This window comes from Leptosomus discolor, chromosome 7 (assembly GCF_034619465.1).
Source record: "Leptosomus discolor isolate bLepDis1 chromosome 7, bLepDis1.hap2, whole genome shotgun sequence".
NCBI classification, from domain to species: Eukaryota; Metazoa; Chordata; class Aves; order Leptosomiformes; family Leptosomidae; genus Leptosomus; species Leptosomus discolor.
In genome coordinates, this window is record NC_141397.1 from 3,591,375 (window position 1) to 3,611,718 (window position 20,344).

The 20,344-nt window shown below is 39.9% G+C and overlaps 1 protein-coding gene across 1 annotated transcript in view; it reads left to right on the top strand.

Annotated features, from left to right (window-relative positions):
• The window catches only part of PHF14 (PHD finger protein 14), a 144,667-nt gene that overhangs the window by 31,412 nt on the left and 92,911 nt on the right, over positions 1–20,344 (top strand). Inside the window, exons 5-12 of the mRNA XM_086468151.1 lie at positions 3,176–3,287; positions 5,662–5,799; positions 7,728–7,874; positions 11,467–11,737; positions 12,325–12,431; positions 13,918–14,013; positions 15,448–15,551; positions 16,998–17,129. Coding sequence (XP_086324277.1) covers positions 3,176–3,287; positions 5,662–5,799; positions 7,728–7,874; positions 11,467–11,737; positions 12,325–12,431; positions 13,918–14,013; positions 15,448–15,551; positions 16,998–17,129 — 1,107 coding nt within the window. The remainder of the gene's footprint in view (positions 1–3,175; positions 3,288–5,661; positions 5,800–7,727; positions 7,875–11,466; positions 11,738–12,324; positions 12,432–13,917; positions 14,014–15,447; positions 15,552–16,997; positions 17,130–20,344) is intronic.

The following is a 20,344-nucleotide window of genomic DNA, read 5'->3' on the forward strand; positions in this document are numbered from 1 at the left end:
CACCAGTGGAGCATGAAAAAACTGTGCAAATTAAATTGAGAAGCAGCTGCTTGTAGAAGATGTGTATCTTTATATTGAACTTTGGAGGGTACATTTTAAGAGGCTGTATTAAAACTTACTATCAAAAATCTCTAACCAGAACCTTGGATTTTTGTTAAGAATAGTAATTGTGGGGATATGCTCTATTTATACAAATTTGTTCTATAGAACACATCTTAAATCAATGGCGGGGTATAGAAAAGAAGCCCTTCAGAATTCAGATGGCTTTAATTTACAGGCAAGCAGTCTCTTTATCTCAAGGTCACAGGTCTCAGTTGTTCATTCCTTTTGAAAACGAGTAGAATATGCTTTTTTAAATGAAGTATTTATTTTAGTAAATGCATAGTATTTATCAAAGTACACATTTATGCACACACATATGCTTTTTTATAGAAGAATATTTCATAAAGGTATGGTAATGATTTAGGCCAAACTATTACCAGTTCTAGACAGAGCGTGGAAGGGCAGAGGAGGTGCCAGGGGCTCCATCGCTCCCCCGCTGGAATATCTTGTGCCTCCATTGCTTTTGAGGGGGGAACACGACAGTCAGAAGAGGCACTATTTATATACTGATGAGAAGAATCTTATTTTTTGGTGTATAAAATGGTATTACGTGAGGGGGTTGTGCTGGCATGCTGGAGCGCTTGTGCTGTGATAAGAACCGGGATGAGCTTTACTCCCCGATTGAGCAGCACGACTTGTCAGAACGCTTGAGCGGGTCAGCTTGTTCTCTGACACCTAGCATGCTGTCATGATGTACCACGTTATTTAAAGACAAGGTGGTAACACGTTTTCTTTGAGTCTTCCAGTATGGACAGTGCTGGGACCAGTGTGGATGTGGAGAACCCTCGTAAAATCCGTAAAGACAAAGCAATGCAGCTGTTGCATGGAAATGTGGATGCGGGATATGCATGATTCGCATTGTTCTAAGCTTTTGTGTTTTAAAGGGAATTTACCCCTTAGCAAGTCAAACCTGAGTGATGTAACAACAGGGTAAAAACTTGTTTTCAAATGCATGGGGAAAAGAGTCAGAAATGACGCTATGGATCACTCACTGTTGTGGCTTACATTAGATTTACTGAGAAATTTCTTATGGAATGGAGTGAGTTAGTGGCTTCTAAGTAGTTTCTTACTGGGATTTTTCTGTTATCGAGTTATTGTGGACTATTTTTTGGGAAAATGCTAAATAGTCTGTCCACCAGTCTTCTACATTGCAAGATCATTGTTTTCTTTTCTAAAGACTTAAATGTATATGTATTTTTGAGCTTGCTATTGTACCTTTATATCTTGCCTTTTTTTTGCATTTCTGTTTGGAGATATGAGTCATATATAATTAACATGAGACTTAATAATTCTGAATGTGATAAATTCCAGCATTGTAGGTCTAAGGGAATGATTTGGGAAACATGGGAAATCAGGGTTACACGTGGCTCCTGATTAGTATAACCATCAGCTTCAGTATTTCTCTCGCCTGTAGACAGCCAGTTAATAACATGTTAATGAACATGCTGTTTAAGTGCCGCTAAAACCAGGATCTCATTGCTCTGGTCCCAACTGAATTTTTTTTTAATTGACACACAAGGCAAAGAGGAGGGAGAAGAGGTGGTCTGTAAACAGTGGTAGAAGATTGGGGGGGGAAAAAAGAGCAGAGCAGCATGGATGCAGATGTAAGTGGGTGGTAACGGGGCTGTGCTGAACCCCTGGTATTTAAGGAGGTATTGGAAAATGTGGGTGATGAAACTGGGTATGTGGGTAATGAAACAGCCAAGGGGAGAAGTGTTTTGGGCGTCATCATGAGTCTTCTTGAACACAGGGAGTGGATTCTATTAGAAGTTTTAGTCTCCACTAGTGATATAGTTACTGTTAAATGTTAATGTCTGGGTAGATCGTGAAGTGCTGAGTTGATGTCAGGGTCAAACCCAGGATATTTCAGCTCAGTTACATCCAAAGTCTCTAGCTGTATCCCGTGTCCTCGGAGAGCTTGTCGGTTCAATGTGGTAGCTACACCCCTCTGGAATTGTAAGGCTGTTCCCTTGAATATTTTAAGATAACAGAAAGTAGCAATCTTGACCTTCTTTCAGTCTCTGATAGTTTACTCCCACCTAGTGACTTAGGAAGGGGCAGCAAATAGTTTCTGGAATTTTGATAAAGCCAAGATTATTTTGGGGAGGAACACTTTGGTTTTTTGGAGTAGTTGGTGTCTGTTTATTTGAGTCCTGTATGCTGTGTGGAACAGATTTTGGGTTTGTCACCGATGGATGATTTGTGACAGTGAGAGTTGGATCTTTTAGAAAATATTCATTACGGAGAAGAAGAAACTGTGTCTTCTGCTGCAAGGCTGGCTGTCCTTTGGTGCCTGAGAGTTCCAGGAGACTTTGAAGATGTCTGTCAGAGGCAGACTTGAGGCTGAGGCCTTTACCGTCGTGTTCTATTTAGACACTGAGGGCCAGGTTCATTTCCAGTGCTGTTTTATGCCCCTCAGGGCTGAAGTATTAGACCAGTTACCCCCCAGTTTGTTGATGGGCAGTGAGGAAGAGTACAGCTGAGTAACACTCTCTTCACCTGAGTTTCAGACAGGCATTCTGTAGTACAGCTTGGGTGTGTTTATAACCGAATGCAGCTCCTATCCGTGTTGCTTACAACGAGTTAGTTTTGTTGGTACTACCAGGTGTAACTGCAAAGTCTGACTGATGCTGCGTTGTAGGTAGCTGTAAGCCTAGAGCTCGGCGTGGCTGTGACTACCTCTACGTTCCTCCCCTTCCTCCCCGCTGTCCCATCATTAAAATATCTGTCTGCCTGAACTTCATGGTACCAAAATCTTCACGTGCGTTTCACGTGGCACGAGAGCGGTGTGGAGCCCCACGTGAGAGCTGTCGGGACAGAAAGGGGGTGGTAGCCCTTGATCCAGACAGGCAGAGCGAGCCCAGCGGCTTTGAAAAGCCTTGCTCTGTGGCCCAGGGTGGGAGCTGCTGAATTCCAAACGTGCATTCCCTCCCTGCTTCTAGTGTGCTTTCCTTCAAACGCATTTCCTCTAGCACCTGTAACGCTTCCAGGGCGCTTTGAAATCTGCAAATGGTGAGTATAAGGTAAGATCAAAATGTTGATAACGGTAACCTAATTTCATCTGTTGTTTTAGGTGGGTCCATATTGTTTGTGCCCTCTATGTTCCAGGAGTGGCATTTGGAGATATTGACAAACTGCGGCCAGTGACGCTTACAGAAATGAATTACTCCAAGTACGGTGCCAAGGTGAGTTTAGAAGAGACGTACTGCCAGCGAGTAGCTTTATTTTACATAGAAGAGAATAACATACGTCTTCCCAACTTTATTTTTCTTGTTGATAGCAATCACAGTGAGGTTGAGGACAAAAAATGAGATTAAGTTTGTTCATGGTTGTTATACCGCTATTCTTCCCTCCCTCTCCCTTTCTGTTTTCCTTACCACTGTTCTCCATAATTTCCGTCACTGTTTTCCCCCTAATTTCCCTTATGTTTTACACAAGTGCTAATTACTTTCTTGTAAAGTAAATTAGTGGCAGATTGCCAAAACGTGGATGGAAAGTGAAGAGGATTTATGGGATACAAAATGGAGAAATGGAAAGTTAGCTTGATTAAGGAAGCGGCAGATGTACATTCAGTAATAATTCCTTTAGGGTCTGTGTAATTAGAAGCTAGACTGCGTACAAAAAGGTTGCTGCAAAGCAGTATTTAAAAAAAAAAAAGCCCACAACAACATGGGGCCCTCAAGTTGACCATAAAAATGGCTCCAACATTAACATGGTTTTACATGTAAATGTTTTCAGTCCGGATCAGAAGTGAGCAAGCACAAACCCTACAGAAAAACCCTGCCACGGGCAGAGGAAAGCACTCGGGGAATTTGCTAAATGCTCCCCATTAGCTACTGAAACAGTGTGTGGAGGAGCCGTATCCACACATGAGGGAAGGTGCTTGGGCTCCTGCTCCTCTCGCGCTTCATTTGTGCGTAGCTGGTTCCATTTTCTGGAGCGTCGGTTTGTCAAGTCGCATAGGAGATGAAAAGATATAGTACATTTTAAAAAAAATACATACCACGTAAATGAAATCACTTTGGATTGCCCGTGTACAACATACCTATGTCAGAAGCATCTTCAACGTGGCCCTGCTGAGGCATTCAGCATTGGTTAGAAATGGTGGTATGAAAACAAAAAAGATAGGAGCAAGGTGCAAAAACCCTGCAAACTGTTACTGCAGTGAATCATGCATTCTGTGTTTATTTTTTTTATTATTAACATGAGTGATGTACAGGAGCAGGACTAAGAATTCCGGTGTATTTTCTTACTGTGAGTAACGTGGAAGTGAACTGCACAGATGAGGACTCACGACCGTGGAAGCTACAGCTTGCTTAGCTAAATTTCCCCCTGCAAAACCAGCTTGATGTGATATTCCTTTCTTACCTGTCACGTGTTGCTGTTACACAGCTAAAGGGTGCCCCGCTAGGGTAGTGTGTGCAGAGTTTTGGGTTTCTGCAATTGCTGAGCTTCCTTTGCCGTTCCTTTCTGCTGCTGTTTAACTTTCTGCGTGGAGATGTTTTCTGTAGGTGATACACAGCTCTGCCCTGCGTTCAGGGTGAGAGAACTGCCCACCTTTTTTTATATATAACTATATTTTTATATATAACTATATTTTTATATATAACTATATTTTTATATATAACTATATTTTTATATATAACTATATTTTTATATATATGTATAATTTTAGATCACCTTTATTCACTGGCTAGCAGCACGGCTTAAGCAGCCCGTTTTCCCGTTTGCTTGTTCTGCTGATGTGCTCGTCGCTCTACTCAGCTGGTATGAATTTGTGGTGAAACAGATTGAGGAATTGATCTGGCTGAAAAATAAGTTTGAGGGTTTTTTTTTTTTCCCAGGTCGCATTAGGGGATGGCAGTTTGCTGTGCTGCAAGGGGCTGTGCCTAGGCTGGCGTGTAGCTGAAGCCATAGTGCAGGGATTAAGGGAATCACAACCTTCTTTACTGATGTTTATGCTTCTTGAGTGTTTATTTCTGTGTTGTCACACACTTACTCCTCAGTCGTTACTTACCAAAGGACATCTGTGTAATTATCCATGGTTTTCAGTCATCCAGTGCACTGCTCTTTTTTTTGTTGTTTGTCCTCTGAAATTGAACACTTGCTGAACAGTAGTATTGTTTTATTTAATTAATATATAATATAAAAATATATATAGTGTTACATAATATGTAACACTGTATATGATGTAATGCTATAGAATGAACATGTATAGCGTTGCTCTATAATCAATTGTGCACGAATTGCTTGGGTGGTATTGAGTTGCTGCTCTGAAGGGGAATACAAGACGTGGAAGTTCATATAAAAATTCATCCCACGTGCTGTTTAGGTTGTTCAAGCACTTTGCCATTGCTTGTTGGAAATGAAGTCAATAGTGGGAGTTGGGAGGGGATGAAGTTTTAAGTAGGGTCAACTGTCAGCAGCCATACTTGGTTTCTGTACCCCCAGGAGCAAACCTACCTGTTTGGTTTTTATATCTAAGATGAAAATTACCAAATATGAGGCAAAACGCCCTTGAAATATTGACTGTGGCCTTTTCCACTCTTCTTTATAAAGGAATGCAGTTTTTGTGAGGATCCTCGCTTCGCCAGGACTGGTGTGTGCATTAGTTGTGACGCTGGGATGTGCAGAGCTTACTTCCACGTGACCTGTGCTCAGAAGGAAGGCCTCCTCTCGGAAGCAGCGGCAGAAGAGGTAGCTGTGGAAAGGGTGGAATAAAAGGGTTGTGTCGAAAGCTTGTGAAGAGGAGCTGAGGTTGTGCCTTTCCTGCTCGCTAACCCCGAGCAAAGCTTTTGGGAATGGGTAGCAAGTTGTAGGCCGAGTAAAGGGACTGTCCAGGGAGGGCTCTTCGTTCACCAAATGGTCCAACTCGGAGCACCTTTTGAAACGGCCCAGGAAAGGGGACAGAAGAGGTCAGCACCTTAGTCTGCTGAGCAGGCCATCCGTCTGTGAATTCTCTCTAGTTCTTGAACTTGACCAAGGCTGACGTACTTGCCTGGTGTTCATGTAGTGTATGAATCTCTGTTTCATACCGAACAGGACTGTCTTGAGAAAGTAACTGCATTTCTAGTGCCAATTTTTCATGCACATTTTCCAGTATTTTCTTCAAATTGCAATACAGGTGTATGACTTGCCTTGTGGGAACATTAATCCTAGGAATCAGAGTGAAAGGAAACATTTATAACCTACTGATAACTTCTTAATATCTGTTCTTACCAGTTTCCTCCCTGTAACATGATTAAAGCAATTTAGATTTGAAGCCCCTACTTCTGAATTCATTTTTACGGTATAGGTACTTTTAGGTTGCCAAATTTCATCCTGATACATATCATTTGGATTAAGCTGTCGTGTTCATAGCTGCACAATTTAACTTAATGCCTTAGGTAGTACCACAGGTAACACAGAGACACACGTCACTGGCACTATTGTCGCTGACGCTTTTGTTTCTGAAAACTGGGGGCCACTGGTTGGCTTTTAGAGAAATCACAAAATACTTTCTTCTCTGAGACTGATAAATGGGAAGACACCACAATTACCTCGTTGTTGTTGTTGTCCTCCCTAATAAATTCTGTGTAATGTTGATTCTTCGGACTTCTCTGTGGACGTCTTCTAGGCATATGCATTTACTTGCCTTTGCACCTTAAAAGTTTTGTTATGTGTTTTCTGTAACCAAGATACTTTTAATCAATTCCTCACACAGTCTGATTGTAGGGTGCTCCTAATTTTTGGAAGTAAGTTGTCCCACACTCTAAAAACCTAAATCAAAATAAAATATGCTTTTAAGGGATGCCTGTGTGGATTTTATTGGTCTGTGTTTTTTAGGTGGAGTAAGGGAATTTTTTTAAATTTATTGTTTTAATTACTCATTATTTCAAAAATTTATTAATATTTATTTATTGCTATTTTTATTACTTTATGAAGGAAGCCTGCTTTAAGTTTTCTTTCTTAGTCTATAGATTTACGATGAGGTTTCTACACTTTTGAAGATACACTAGCAATGAAATACACTTCTTAAACCATATCTCCTCATGGCTCAGATATTTGTAGTCTGCTTGCAAGGTTTGCAAGTGCTAAAAGTTGCTATGGACTTACAGCCATGATAATGTGCAGATCTGATGGAGAGGAGAATGAAAAATGAGGGGAAAAAAAAATTGTGAGAGCTGATAAATCAGGTGGGGGTATCACCACCAGAACCAGTCAGAAAATCATTTAAGAAAACCAAAGACATTGCTTTTTTATATTATTCAGAATTGCTAATCCCGTGTAGGATATGATGGAAAAGCCACGGTGAAGCACCAGGAAGTTACCAATACAGGTTACCTGTTAAAGGGCTCTGTCCTTAAGGCACCAGTGTTCATGGGAATGAGAAAATAGCCCAGGGACTGAACAGAGTGTTAAATAGTTCATGCATTTAAAAACGTTTAGGGTCACACAGCGAAAATGACCTTAAGTTGTAAATTCCATCAACAAAACTGATTTAGGAGCCCACATAGTAGTCGTACGAAAAACGTGTGGTTTGAACGTGTGAACGGATTGCCAGAATGTTTGTGCTGTTCCGAGCCTTTTGGCCTTGTGTGTCTTACTTTGTTTTCGTTCCTTCCCCTTTGTTCTCTCTGAAACAGGACATAGCTGACCCTTTTTTTGCTTATTGTAAACAGCATGCGGACAGGTTAGACAGAAAATGGAAGCGGAAGAACTACTTGGCATTACAGTCTTACTGTAAAATGTCCTTGCAGGAAAGAGAAAAACAGCTCTCGCCAGAAGCTCAGGTATTGTATTAATCATCCGTGTTAAGCAAGAAAGAAATGAAGGGGATGGGAAATGGTTATAATAATAGGAAATGAAGTGTGAACTGTATTGGTAGTGCGTGGTCATTTAACAAAGCAGGGAATTATTTGTAGGTTTTGGTCTCTAGAACGTTTCTCAATAAATCTGTTATTAAATAGGGATATCCATGCTTGTCTGAATTGAAAAATCTTCCTTGGGTTTTGTGGCAAAAAGCTGGTAAATACATTTTCATTGTAATTCATAGATTTTGTTTAACATTTTCTTGAAGATTCTTATCAAAAAAAACCCACAGCCAGAAGAGAAAACAGGCATATTTCTACATCCGAGTTCAGTAAAAATCCATTGTTTTCCCTTAGTAATATCTTGAACTTGGCAGAAGAGTTTGTGTTGCCTAAGGTTTTTTTTTTTTTCCTTATTAGATCCTTTTTCACTTTTTGTAGGCCTAAGCAGAATTTTGTGCTGGGTTTTGCCATAGTAAAGATTTCCAAATAAAACAGTTACGTAGGTAGAGAAACTGAGACCGTGCTGCTGAGTGGGAGTTGTAGAAAATCTTAGGCATCGTCTGTATCCCTGTGTGGTGGCAGATCCATGTAAAACTGTTAGTTACTGCGTAAGCTCAACCGATGAATGTCCTGTTGATATAAAGGTCTCAGTCCTGAGGGCATGAATCTGTGCGCTTTGGTGCGTGTTGATGCGTGTACTTTCTTTTTTTTTCTGATTCTGAGGAATTTACGCCATGCTTTGCTTTCAGTGCTTAGGCTGAATTGCATTCTGTGGAACAATCATACCTGTGTAGAAAAGCAGCTTGTTATCTGAATGAATCCTGCTTAATTGGTTGTAGAAAGAAGCAGGTGCTGTAGATAATGGAAGGCAGTTATGGGAGGGAAATAACTGCTTTTTTTCTGGAGGAAGAGCTGTAGTGTAATCATGAGAAAATAAATCCTCACATCGTCTACCTTTTTATTTAAAAAAAAATTAAAATCATACCTTTGTAGTTCTTCAAAGGTGTTTGATTAGCAGAAGAGAATATTCATTTAAAATGACCCGTGAGTTGAGAATGAATAGGAGCAAACTATTTTAGAAGAATTTGGGTGAAATATTTCTATGGGGTATTGGTCTTTGTGTAGGTTGGTGTAAAACTGGTTACATTATTCTTGCTGAGTACACTCTGCTCTCAATCATGTGCAGTGCACCTTATGTAGTGGAGAAATCTCAATAACACGAACGCTGCCCAATGCAACGGTAAGTGCTGGTTGTGCAAAATCCGTCTGGGTCCGACAGGGCTGGTTAGCTCTGGTTTCAGGCATTTGTTCTGCGGCGCTGAGAAGTTCCCGGCATTTCCCTCTCTTCCTCCTCTTTCCCCCAGACCAAGGCCCTGCAGACTTTTTGAATCTCAGTTGTTGGGATTAAATGTTTGGAAACGAATGCTGAAAACTGCAGGTGGAGTGACTTGACGTGGTGTCATAGGCACCTGGATACAAACGTGGTAACTGGCCTACGTTGTGTAAAACCACTTGTTTCGCTGTGGAGGGCTCTGGTGGTGGTGTAGGAGTTTGTTAGTATCGTGTGTGTGTGCCTGAGTTGACATGGATGGAAACAGATTGGATGCTTGAAAAATAAATTTCTGTGTCCACTTGTATGTATTGGCTTCTTATGAAGTAATTGTTTCTCTTTGAGGGGTTTCTGTGCCTTTTTAGAAGGGCAGAACTGTGAGAGGTGCTGAACATGTACTGGAAATGTCTGACTGGGGAGTGGACACAACGTACGTCTAAATTCACCCCTTACCTTACCGTGTGTTCTCTGCACGAGGAAGTTGAAATCCCACCAGTAAATTCAATCTTCTTTGTTAAATTAGGACTTTGTCTGAGAAATAAGAATCTTGAGGCAGCTTAGTCTGGGAAAAAAAGATGAAGAAGTGGGAAGAAAAAAAAAAAAAAAGTATATATATATATAGACAGAGTGTGCATGTGTGTAAATACAAGAGCTCACTTCCAGGAGAGTTTGTAGGCTTAAGTAAGGTTTACAAACAGTGAGCGAACATAAATAAATATACAGTTGTACAAATAATTTATCTGGTGAAAGTGGATTTTTGAGTCATACTTTTGAAGGAGAAAAAAATGGATATTTGGTGCTTTGTAGCCCAGGCAGGAATAACTGAGCCAATGATCTGGCAACTCATGTGGCCCAAGAGAGTAAATCCCTCAAAAGGGTGTAATCTACAAAGCTGTCTAGGACTGTTATCAATTGTTGGAAGATGTACGGTTTTTATATCAACAAAGGAAATGCACATTCCTTGAGTAAAATGTATACTTGAAAATTGCTTAAATCCAAGTAGCTTGAGTTCAGAGTTCTGTTTCGATGTTAGTTGTTTTAATCTGTCATCGGTTTCTGGAGGAAGGCTCTAGGTGTACAGTTGTGCGGCAGCTTAAATGACCCCACGGGTTTCAGAACTTGGGCGTGTCATCCGTAAAGAAGCATCTGAGCTGAGGAAGCCAAAACCCATCCTTGGTCCTTCCAGTGGAGATAAAAAAAGAGGCGGGGGCTGTAGGTGGATCTGTTGCTGCTGTGGGTCCAAGAAAGAAGCCTTTCGGGTCAGAGCTGGCGTGCAAGGCACATTTGCTGTGTTTCTTGGTCATGGATGTTCAAGACCTAGTGAGGCAATGTGTGTTAAACTGTCCCTAGCGTTACCTTCAACGATTCTGTTTGTAATCAGAGAAGATCCTCAACCGTAGCGTGTAGAGATGTACGCGTGCTTTTTTTTTGCTCTTGTCTCAGGGGTTTCTCGTACCATATGGTGGGGCAGTTGGATTAGTTTAGTTTCCTCTTTCTGCAGGCAAATAAACAACTTCTAACTGATAGTCAGCCGGAGTTCTGCCTCTGAAGGTTTGTATGTTGATGTCACTTTCTGCCAGAGTTGCCGCTGCATAGAATTCCCACAAGACAGTATTTTCCAACTGTCAGTAACAACTTGATCTTCTGGGGTAGATCTCCCAGATGGTCACAAATATACGGATGTCATCAACGATACGTATTGTGAGCTGCTCTTGCCTACTTCACTTCTGTTTGGGTTGTGGTTTTGGCACGTTATAATTAGCTAGTTTAAGGTTTATAAAGAGGTGCGGCCTTGAGGAAGGAGCTGCTACAAAAGGATGTCAAAAATGGCAAGAATGCTCATGTAGATTCCAATTTAAAGCGTATCTAAATGTATTTTTGATAGGTCAGCCAAGGCTTTTCCCAGTAGTGATTTTTCACAGTCCCATCAAATTATCATTAGAAGGGATTTTCTGAAAGCCAGCAATCACTCGTGTTACTTTCATTACTCATCAAGAAACCTGTGAGTCGCTCCAAAACGGAGTGAAAGGATAATGTTATTTGTGTTTTGTAGTAAAATGAAATGTCCGTATCAGTGGCTGATTGTTGGAGTCGTAGAGTTCCGGCATGAAAACGGCGTTGATGAGATCGTGCGGTTTTTAAAATGAAAATAAAACGCGGGTGTGCTCCAAAAGGATGTGCCTCAAAACCGATTTTGAATCAATCCCCGATGTTTTTAATCCACGGGGTTCTTTATTGCAGGCTCGGATCAACGCCAGGCTACAGCAGTACCGTGCCAAGGCGGAGCTGGCCCGCACCACCAGGCCGCAGGCCTGGGTGCCCCGGGAGAAGCTGCCGCGGCCGCTGACGAGCAGCGCGTCGGCCATACGCAAGCTCATGCGCAAGGCCGAGCTGATGGGCATCAGCACCGACATTTTTCCGGTGGACACTTCAGATACTAGTTCCAGTGTCGATGGGAGAAGAAAACATAAACAGCCAGCTCTCACTGCTGATTTTGTGAATTATTACCTGGGTAAGGATGAAAATGGTGTGGTTTTCCTCAATGAGAAATTATCCCTTTCCTGTGTTTGTGCTGTGCTGGATCATCAGCTTTTTGATTTTACTTGGATTTCATTGTTGTTCATAGATAAATATGAATTATAGCTTCATTTTAGGTCAGGTATATTATTGCTTGGTCTATCTATTTACACAGAAAGCTGTGTTTTTAAGACATTTCAGAAAAGAAGTTCTTTCCAATATAAACAGGAGGCTAAACTGTCTTTGCTAAGAAGAGAGTGGAAGCTTAGGTATCCTTTGGTATCTTTTTTTTTTTTCTCCCCTTACATTTTCCTCCATTTCTATGTGGAATAGCCTGTCTTTGGGACTGTTCGCTAGGTGTCTGATCAAAGCTCAACATTTAAATAACTATACTATTTAGTGTAGCAAAACATATTTTTTTTTTAACATTCTATCTGTGTAATAAACCTGTAGGTATAGGTGTGGGTTTTGTGCTTTTTGTATTGTTAGGGTTTTATGCTTTGCATTGCTTCACTTTTTTCAGTGTGTAAAACTTGAAAATATATCCACAGATGGGAAATAATGCAGTTTTCTTTTAAATAGAGCGGAATATGCGCATGATTCAAATCCAGGAGAATATGGCTGAACAGAAGAATATCAAGGATAAATTAGAAAATGAGCAAGAAAAGCTTCATGTGGAGTATAATAAGGTGAAGAAAGGGGGATAATAAACCATTGTACTGTTTTAGTATTGCTGCTGCTAACTTTGATAGCATTTTGCTTTCCAAACAGAATGACTTAGGAAGAAAGATATAGATTATTCTTTCTTTAAAAGTAATACTTAAAAATATATTTATTCTTTAAAAAAATATTCTGTGGTCCATCGCGTCCCTACAAGTAAAATCAGCTTCTAAAATGTCCTGTGTTGGCTGGGCACCAGTTCTTGAACTGGCCTCCCTGAGAGCTCCAGTAACAAATTAGGAGGGGACACACAGGTCCCTCTCATGACTGAACTGTGTCTCAAAACCCTTCTTTTTTCATTCTTTGTACATATTTCATTTGGGACCACACAGTTTGATTCCTCGCTCTCTTTTTTTTTTGTTTTGTTTTGCTCATGTGTAGCTGTAGGTTCTTTTTGAACCTGACTGGTTGTCTGCTTAGAACCCTACTTGGTAATTTGGAATCTAGGATTGTCGGATGTTACTCATATATTTATTTATGTCAACTCCAACTCCAGTTGTGTTCATCCTAGATTTAATGACTTGGCTAATTTTTCAGGCGGAAATAATCAGTATTCGCACATCCATAATGTCCTCTGCTTGTTTTGTTTGAGTCCAGGAAATTTGAGGCCCATAAAGGAGGACGTTGCTCCCCCAAAATGTCACTAATGTAATCTTTTTTATTAACTCATTATCATAGTTTAAAAAAAAGTTTTGTTTTAATTGCATTTTTACTAAAAAAAATATTTGTTTATTTTAATCTTTAAATATTTTGAAATGAAACGTAGAAATACTGTACCTTTTGTGACAGATGACACACTGGAATTCTTGCTGAATTCAGCAACCTGTGGAGTGGTGGTTAGTGATGACAAAAAAAGCGTTGTGACTGTTGGGTGTGTGTTTTAAATGAGAACATACAGAAATGAGGCAGCGGGTCCTTGTGAACTGCCCGAAGATGGTAGAGGGGACGGAGATTGTGCGTGGGGCTTTTAACCGAGTTAGTAGGTTGTATAGGCTGGGTGATAACCAACAGTTACTTCCAGAAGGAAAAAACCCTTTTTTTTCCTCTTGCATCCTTTAATGAATTGTATCTCTTTCTGTGAGAGTGAGGGAATGTTCTTTGGTACGAGGATACAGAGCTTTAATTCATTTCTGTGGTTGGTTGTTACAATCTTGCTGCATGGACGACACATGCAAAATGTTGCTGTTTTGGTTTTGACTTTGTGAAATCTTATTTTCATGCTGAAATGCCTCAGATCGTCTTTACAAAACAGGTGGCTGCCCAGATTTTCATCTTAATTCTATTAAATTGCTGAGTGATGGCACTGGTCTCAGCTATATTGACATGAGTTCTGTTGGGTTTTTTTTTTAATCCCACAGTAATGCACCCTAGATAGGCAAGAGGTCAAATAAATTTTATTAAATAACTCTTAATGGCTTGTCATTCCTGTTGAATTTTTTTTTCTTTAATTTTCAGCTGTGTGAGTCCTTGGAAGAGCTACAAAATATGAATGGAAAACTGCGCAATGAAGGGCAAGGCATTTGGGCTCTGCTGGGTAGAATCATTGGACAGGTTGGTTGGTTTGGGTTTTTTTTTTTTCCATCCTCTTTATAGTTCATAGGCAGACCTGGTTTTCCAAGAATAGGCCTTTTTGTTTCTGTTTGTCACTTCTGTGGCCAAATAAATTGATTTGATCAGACCCAGGCTTTACTCTGGGGATAACGTTTCCTGATTGAAATACTAGACTTCTGCACACCACCTACTGGGAACCTGTAGCTTAATTTTGTTGTTGTAATAGCCATCTTCTTTGCAAAATTCTTTCATTTGGTATAACTGATTGACCTGTCATTTGTGACGAACCTTAACGTGCAGCAGGAGTTAATCCTACCATTTTTGGCTCCATATTGTCTTCAGTTACTGTAGACCAAACGATATGGTAACTTCTGATGGTTTTTGTGAGATATAAATCTTTAAAACTGCAGAAGGTACCTGCGGTTTTAAAGATTATATTTTTTTAACTGGACAGAGCAGACTATTTCAGTCAAATGAATATAGAACTCTAGGAGGAGAGGAGATCTGGATTACTTCTTGTAGCCAGCAATTATCTTTGTTCTCAGACGGGGAAGAGAGAGAAGTGTAGATTCTTGCAGTGTTTTGCTGTATGTTTTATGTCAAAGGTATTAAATGGCAATGTTCGTTTGAGATGTCAGAGATTGAAATGATTTCCAGTGATGATTTTAAGGAAGACTGATGAAACTGTTCATTGTGAAAATGCAGACCTACAATTAGGTCATCATTTTGTCATGCCCTTTGGTCTGCTGAGTCCTGCTGTTCAGAAAATGAAGCTTCCCCTTTCTTAATGCAGTAGTAGTTCTTAAGGTATGCTAGCTTTTTCTGGTTCTGTTTGCCCCCACCTCTCTTTTCTACATGTGAAGAAGGGTTCTCACATAACCTATCCTTGAAGCAAGATTATTTTTTTCTCTCCTTTTTAAGATGGCTTTGAGTCAGTATTCACAAATACATTTCCTGGTGCAAACGTTACTAAATGAGGAAAAAAAATAAAAGAAGATAAGTTGAGTCGAATTCATTTACACAGCTTGCACGACATTTTTTTTTTTCCAGTTGGTTGAACAGATGCAGACCCACGGGGCTGCTGAGAAATGACTTTGATAGATGGCTGCTGTCTGAGAAGCTAGTGTACTGCAGATTAGTAGAAACCCGAAGAGAATCTCATCTGCTTTGTGGAGGGCTTGGTCCAATAAGATAATTTTTCTAATTAACCTATCGAGCACCACTGTAGCAGGGATGTTGGGGAGAATAAACTGCCTCAGTATTCTTCTGTCAGTTTTGTGAATTTGCCTTGGCTTGTTTCAGCTGCCTCGAGAAATGCGTCCTTGCCCATCCCTCTATTTGAAGCTTGAATTAAAAAAATGTTAAAAGCTAGTAGTTCGATGTGGTTTAACAGTCTCAAGACTCACGTGTGCTGCATTTGTTCAAATCCAATAGAAATTGAACATACCAGCAATTTTACGTGCTCCTAAGGAAAGGAAACCAAGTAAAAAGGAAGGAGGAACACAAAAGACATCTACGCTTCCAGCCGTGCTTTATAGGCAAGTAATGAAGTCTTGACAGAATAGATGCAGTATCTAGTGCGATATGCTTTCACACGAGTGTTAAGAGAGAAAATTGTTTGCTTTGGTTTTGGTTAACAAAATGCTTCAGAGCTGGCTATAGGTTTTCTGAAGGCTGAGTTGAACGGTTGTCAGCTCTTCACCTTAGCACACAGCGGTGAGGTTTGGGGGTTTTGTTCACTAGTTTGACAGCAGTGCTTGAAGGACAAAGGTAGCTCTTTACAGCTGAAATAGAAGGGTCCTGTCTCTGTGATTGGAAATTTTTTAAGTGGTCATCTTGTCTTTTCAGCGCAGTCATCTGTGTTGGTGACTTTGCAAACGCTGCTGCTGCTGTTTAGTCCCAGTGCCTGGGTACACAAAACACTGGTCGTCTAAGAATTTCGCTCGTGGGTTGTTAAATGCTCCGGGATATCTCGTGGTTTAAATTTCCCTACTTTTAATTCCCAAGAAAATAAAATGTATTCACCTACTCTGTCACTGTTCCACCTTTTCCCCTCGTCTATAAGTGGTGAAGCTGCCGGTTGGGTTTTAACTAAGCCCGACAGCGGAACGTACGCTAGGATCCCAGGGCATGACTGTGCAAAACACACGTGTTGCCTTGGATCACCAGCGGAGAAGTGGCGCGGTCTGTCGCTTCTCTAGAGAGCAGCAGCCAGGCCTCCAGCCCACAGCAAGTGGGCAGTACCTTGCCCAGCTAGCCGGCGAAACGGAGAAGATGGGTTACAGAAGGAGAAGTTAATTCTAGTTCTGTGAGAGGTGGAAATCTTGAGAACGTGGCAGTGGGCTGAGGATTTGGCGATTTGGAGGTGTTCACCAACAAATAATGGGAGTCCTGGTTTAATAGTTCTGCTCTGTTCAAATCCAGTCATTTCGTTCCTCCCGTTTTATAGTGGAATCAATGAATACCTGATGTTCTTGAAACACCTAAAATTTCAATTCCAGTAAAATAATAATAGTACTAAAAAGGAAATGTAATTTCTTGTGAGTTGTTATATTGCCCAACAGAATAGCAGCACAGGCCTATTTCAAGGTGCTTCTGTTATTAAAATAAGCATATGATTGTTAAGACTGATGACAGCAACATACTTTTCTACTTAAGCATTTGGATGGCACAGGTAGTATTTTTTCCATTTGCCACTGGTACATTTTGTTGAAGTATCAAGTGATTACTTACTGGTTAGAAGTCCTCAAAAAACTAGATTGAAAGGCATTTTATTGTTAAGTTAAACTATATTAGGTGCCTTTTGTGCTTTACTATGTGTAGGTAGAAGCTTTCTTAGAAAGTAATTATGTGCTTAAATGATGCATTCAAATTGAAGCTGCCCCGTGTTTGTATTGAAACTGGGGAATGTGCTGGGGTGTATCCTTTGTTCTTTATGAAGTCAAACGTAATGATAATGTTTTTTCTGCTACCTGCATTAAAAGTTGTGGAATTTGCAAGAAGAACCATGATCAACACCTACTGCTGCTGTGTGATACTTGTAAACTCCATTATCATCTTGGTTGCCTGGATCCACCTCTTACAAGGATGCCAAGGAAGACCAAGAACAGTTACTGGTAAGAATGCAGTTGCTGTGTTGTCTTGTGATGTCTCTGTACTTAAAGTAGGACGTAGGCATGAATAAACTGAGAAATGTTAAGTGTTTTAGACCTTGCAATAATTCAGTCTGAACTGAGGTATTTTATTTTCAGGTTATTAGCAGTGCTATTTCAAGGTAAAAGAAAAAAGTTGTAAAGAATTTCTCGTTGTTAGCCACTGTCTAGATCATAGCTTTAATTTTCTTGGCTTTTGAGTTTGTTTGTAATTATTAATGCTGCTATATAATAATGGTAAAAAATGATGGGCTGTCTCCAGGAAATGAAACACTTGGTCTTCTGTTTATCTTAGGACCCAGGTATGCAACTCTCTGTCCAGCTCTATGGGAAAATACTTCTAAACGCTTAAAAATAACCTTGTAGATCAGTTTCTTGCAATATGGGAAATCAGTTGGCTTTACTTCTGTCTTATGACTCCGTTCTGCAATGCCATATGCATAACCAAGTGCTTACTGCAGTTACATCTCCAGGAATTAAAATTCTTTTTGTGGCAGTGGAGCAGAACAAAACCTCACTGGTACAATGGAGAGCCGATAACGTGGTGAAGGTGCGGATTTCCAACTGCCGTCAGATTGGTGTGCTGCTGTGTTGTGTGGGCGTTCTGTGTGGTGCTAAACTGCTCCGAAATGTGTTAAAAGCAATTATTCAGAAGCAGGTTTTTAGCTGGCAAGAAAGTGGTGTACAACATCTCCAGGAATCATCCTCACCTCTCTGAACGTTAAGGTACCAAATCAGAACAGTGTAAGAATTGCTTCCAAAAATACACTAAAACTGTTTTTAACTGAGAAGACTTGGTTTCTATTTTTCCTCGTATGTCTCTGAATTTTATTTTTATTTTTTTAAAGCTTCCGTGAAACATTTGCTTCAGTAATCTTTTTGGGTACTTTTGATGATTGTGCGCAGAGCAAGATGGCTAGTACATGAAATGGGAGAGCTCTCTTTTTTTATAACTTGACGTGACAAAACCTGTGTTCACTGCAGCAAATTTAGTTAGTAAATTAATAGAGATTTCCTTTAAAAGCTGAAAATCTCAGAAAAGTTTTCACCATCACTAACATTTTCCTGAACTTAATTTTCCTTTAATTATTTAATGTAGTCTGTGATTTTGGACTTTTCATTGTTTCAAGGGCATTCTGAGCTCTCTGGTCAAATTTGCCAAGTAGTTATGTTACACGGAAGCAGTTTTTCTTATTTTTTGGTAGCTTCTACATTTGCACAGGAGGTTCTTGATTTTTGTGCTGCTTTTTAACCACGTTGAAAAGGCTCCCTAAGAGCCATCAGCCCAAAAGATGTAAGACGACAATTCTCTGTAGGTATTAAAGGCAGAATAGGTCAGGTTAGGTAGGAAAACGCTTTTATTTCAAAGCTCTAACTTATCTTTGTTGTGAATTTCATGCTTCAATTAGATCTCAGATCACAAACTTAGCTTTTACTGCTAATTAGCTAAGGCATATTCTGGAGTGTGAGGTTATAGCAGACAAATTGAGCTGTATTGATTGCTTTCTTTTCATCACTGAACATGCCTTTGTGTATTCTTTTCAGGATTAGGAGAGAGCGTATAGAACGGATCCTTAATCTAAGGTTGAGTTCAGCAGGTTTCCCCCCCCACCATTTTGAATACAATTTTAATCTTTTGATTAAGCTATGAAGAAAAGTGAATTTTTATATTTTTTTTTTATACAGGGGGCCGAGTACTTTTCAGACATTTGCATGGGATATAATGGGAACTTTTGCAAAAAGATAAAATAAGAAAACGGGTATAGTGGGAAATTCCTTGAAATGTTAGGCAGGTTGAAAACTTTAAATAAAGAGGTTAAAAATGTTGAATTTGGTCCTTTTTTAAAATAGTAAGCAGGAAACTGTTTAAAGAATTGTTTCTTAATTTTTACTTTCTATTCCGTTATCGCTGCTCATCATTTACTCATAATTGCTAACTTGAGCCTTTGCAAAAGGTTTGGTGACTAGTCACATATTTATCAAAACATATTTATTTATACCTGGGATAGGTTAGTATGAGTTTATTCCATAGACTTCATATTTTATACTGTGTTTGAGGATGCCAAATGATTCAGCTTGTGTGTGTGATACTAAGTAGATCTTTGTCCATTTCATGCCCAGCATTTAATAGAAATTCCAATTACATTCTATAAAAAAGGATTTTGAAATTGTTTAACCAAATCCACTGTTACATGTAATGGTAAGAAAAAAGAACCTAAATCGTCTTTTATATTTAAAAGCTAACTTGTTAAAGAAAGGACAAATTATGATTAGTTATCTCAGTGTGTCTAAACATTAAAAGGAGGTAATGATTTTAATCTTGGTGAGATCATAGTGAGAGTTTCAGACCTGGTGAGCACCAGTGTCTCTCAGCTTATTAGAAACTGGTTTCCAGCACTTAACGCTGAACATTTCCCCTGTTCAGAGGCCTGTCGGTTTTCTCCAAGGTCACACTTATACATCTCAAATAGTTCAGAAGGAAATTGTTTATACGCAGTAAGTTCAAAGCCTGTCCTCGTTTCAGATGGATGTATTTTGAGAGGAAGAGCCTAATGACTATTTTATGTAACAAAACACGAAAGCATTCATTTCTGACTGTTTTGATGTGGTGCTTTCAAAGCAGACCAGCAGCTCTAATCGTGGAGTAAAGTGCTGAGGCACACTTGTATTTAAAAATTTGAGATTTTAGTTTCTTAGAAATCGTGTTGATTAAGCACCAGAATATTCTTTTGATTCACGTGTTATAAAATTAAGTCTTGTCATTCTATCTGACAACTTGTGTGCTTTTATGCGCCTGCCTGTTCTGGATGGACTGGGAATTGTGTGTTTTCCTGCTAGAGAATGCTCTGAACTGGTACAAAAGCAATGCACAAGTGTTGACAGACAATAAAATGAATCAAAATCTGATTGTAAAATGACATTTTCATTAAGAAAATACTTGGCAGCTGCCAACGGGGACTGGCTCCTGCTGTTGAAGTGAGATTGCTGAAAAAACAGTGATAACTTAGAATCATAGAATCATTAAGGTTGGAAAAGACCTCTGAGATCATCAAGTCCAGCTGTCAGCCCAACACCCCCACGCCCACTAAACCATGTCCCAAAGTGCCCCATCTACACATTTTTTGAACACCTCCAGGGACGGTGACTCCACCACCTCCCTGGGCAGCCTGTTCCCGTGC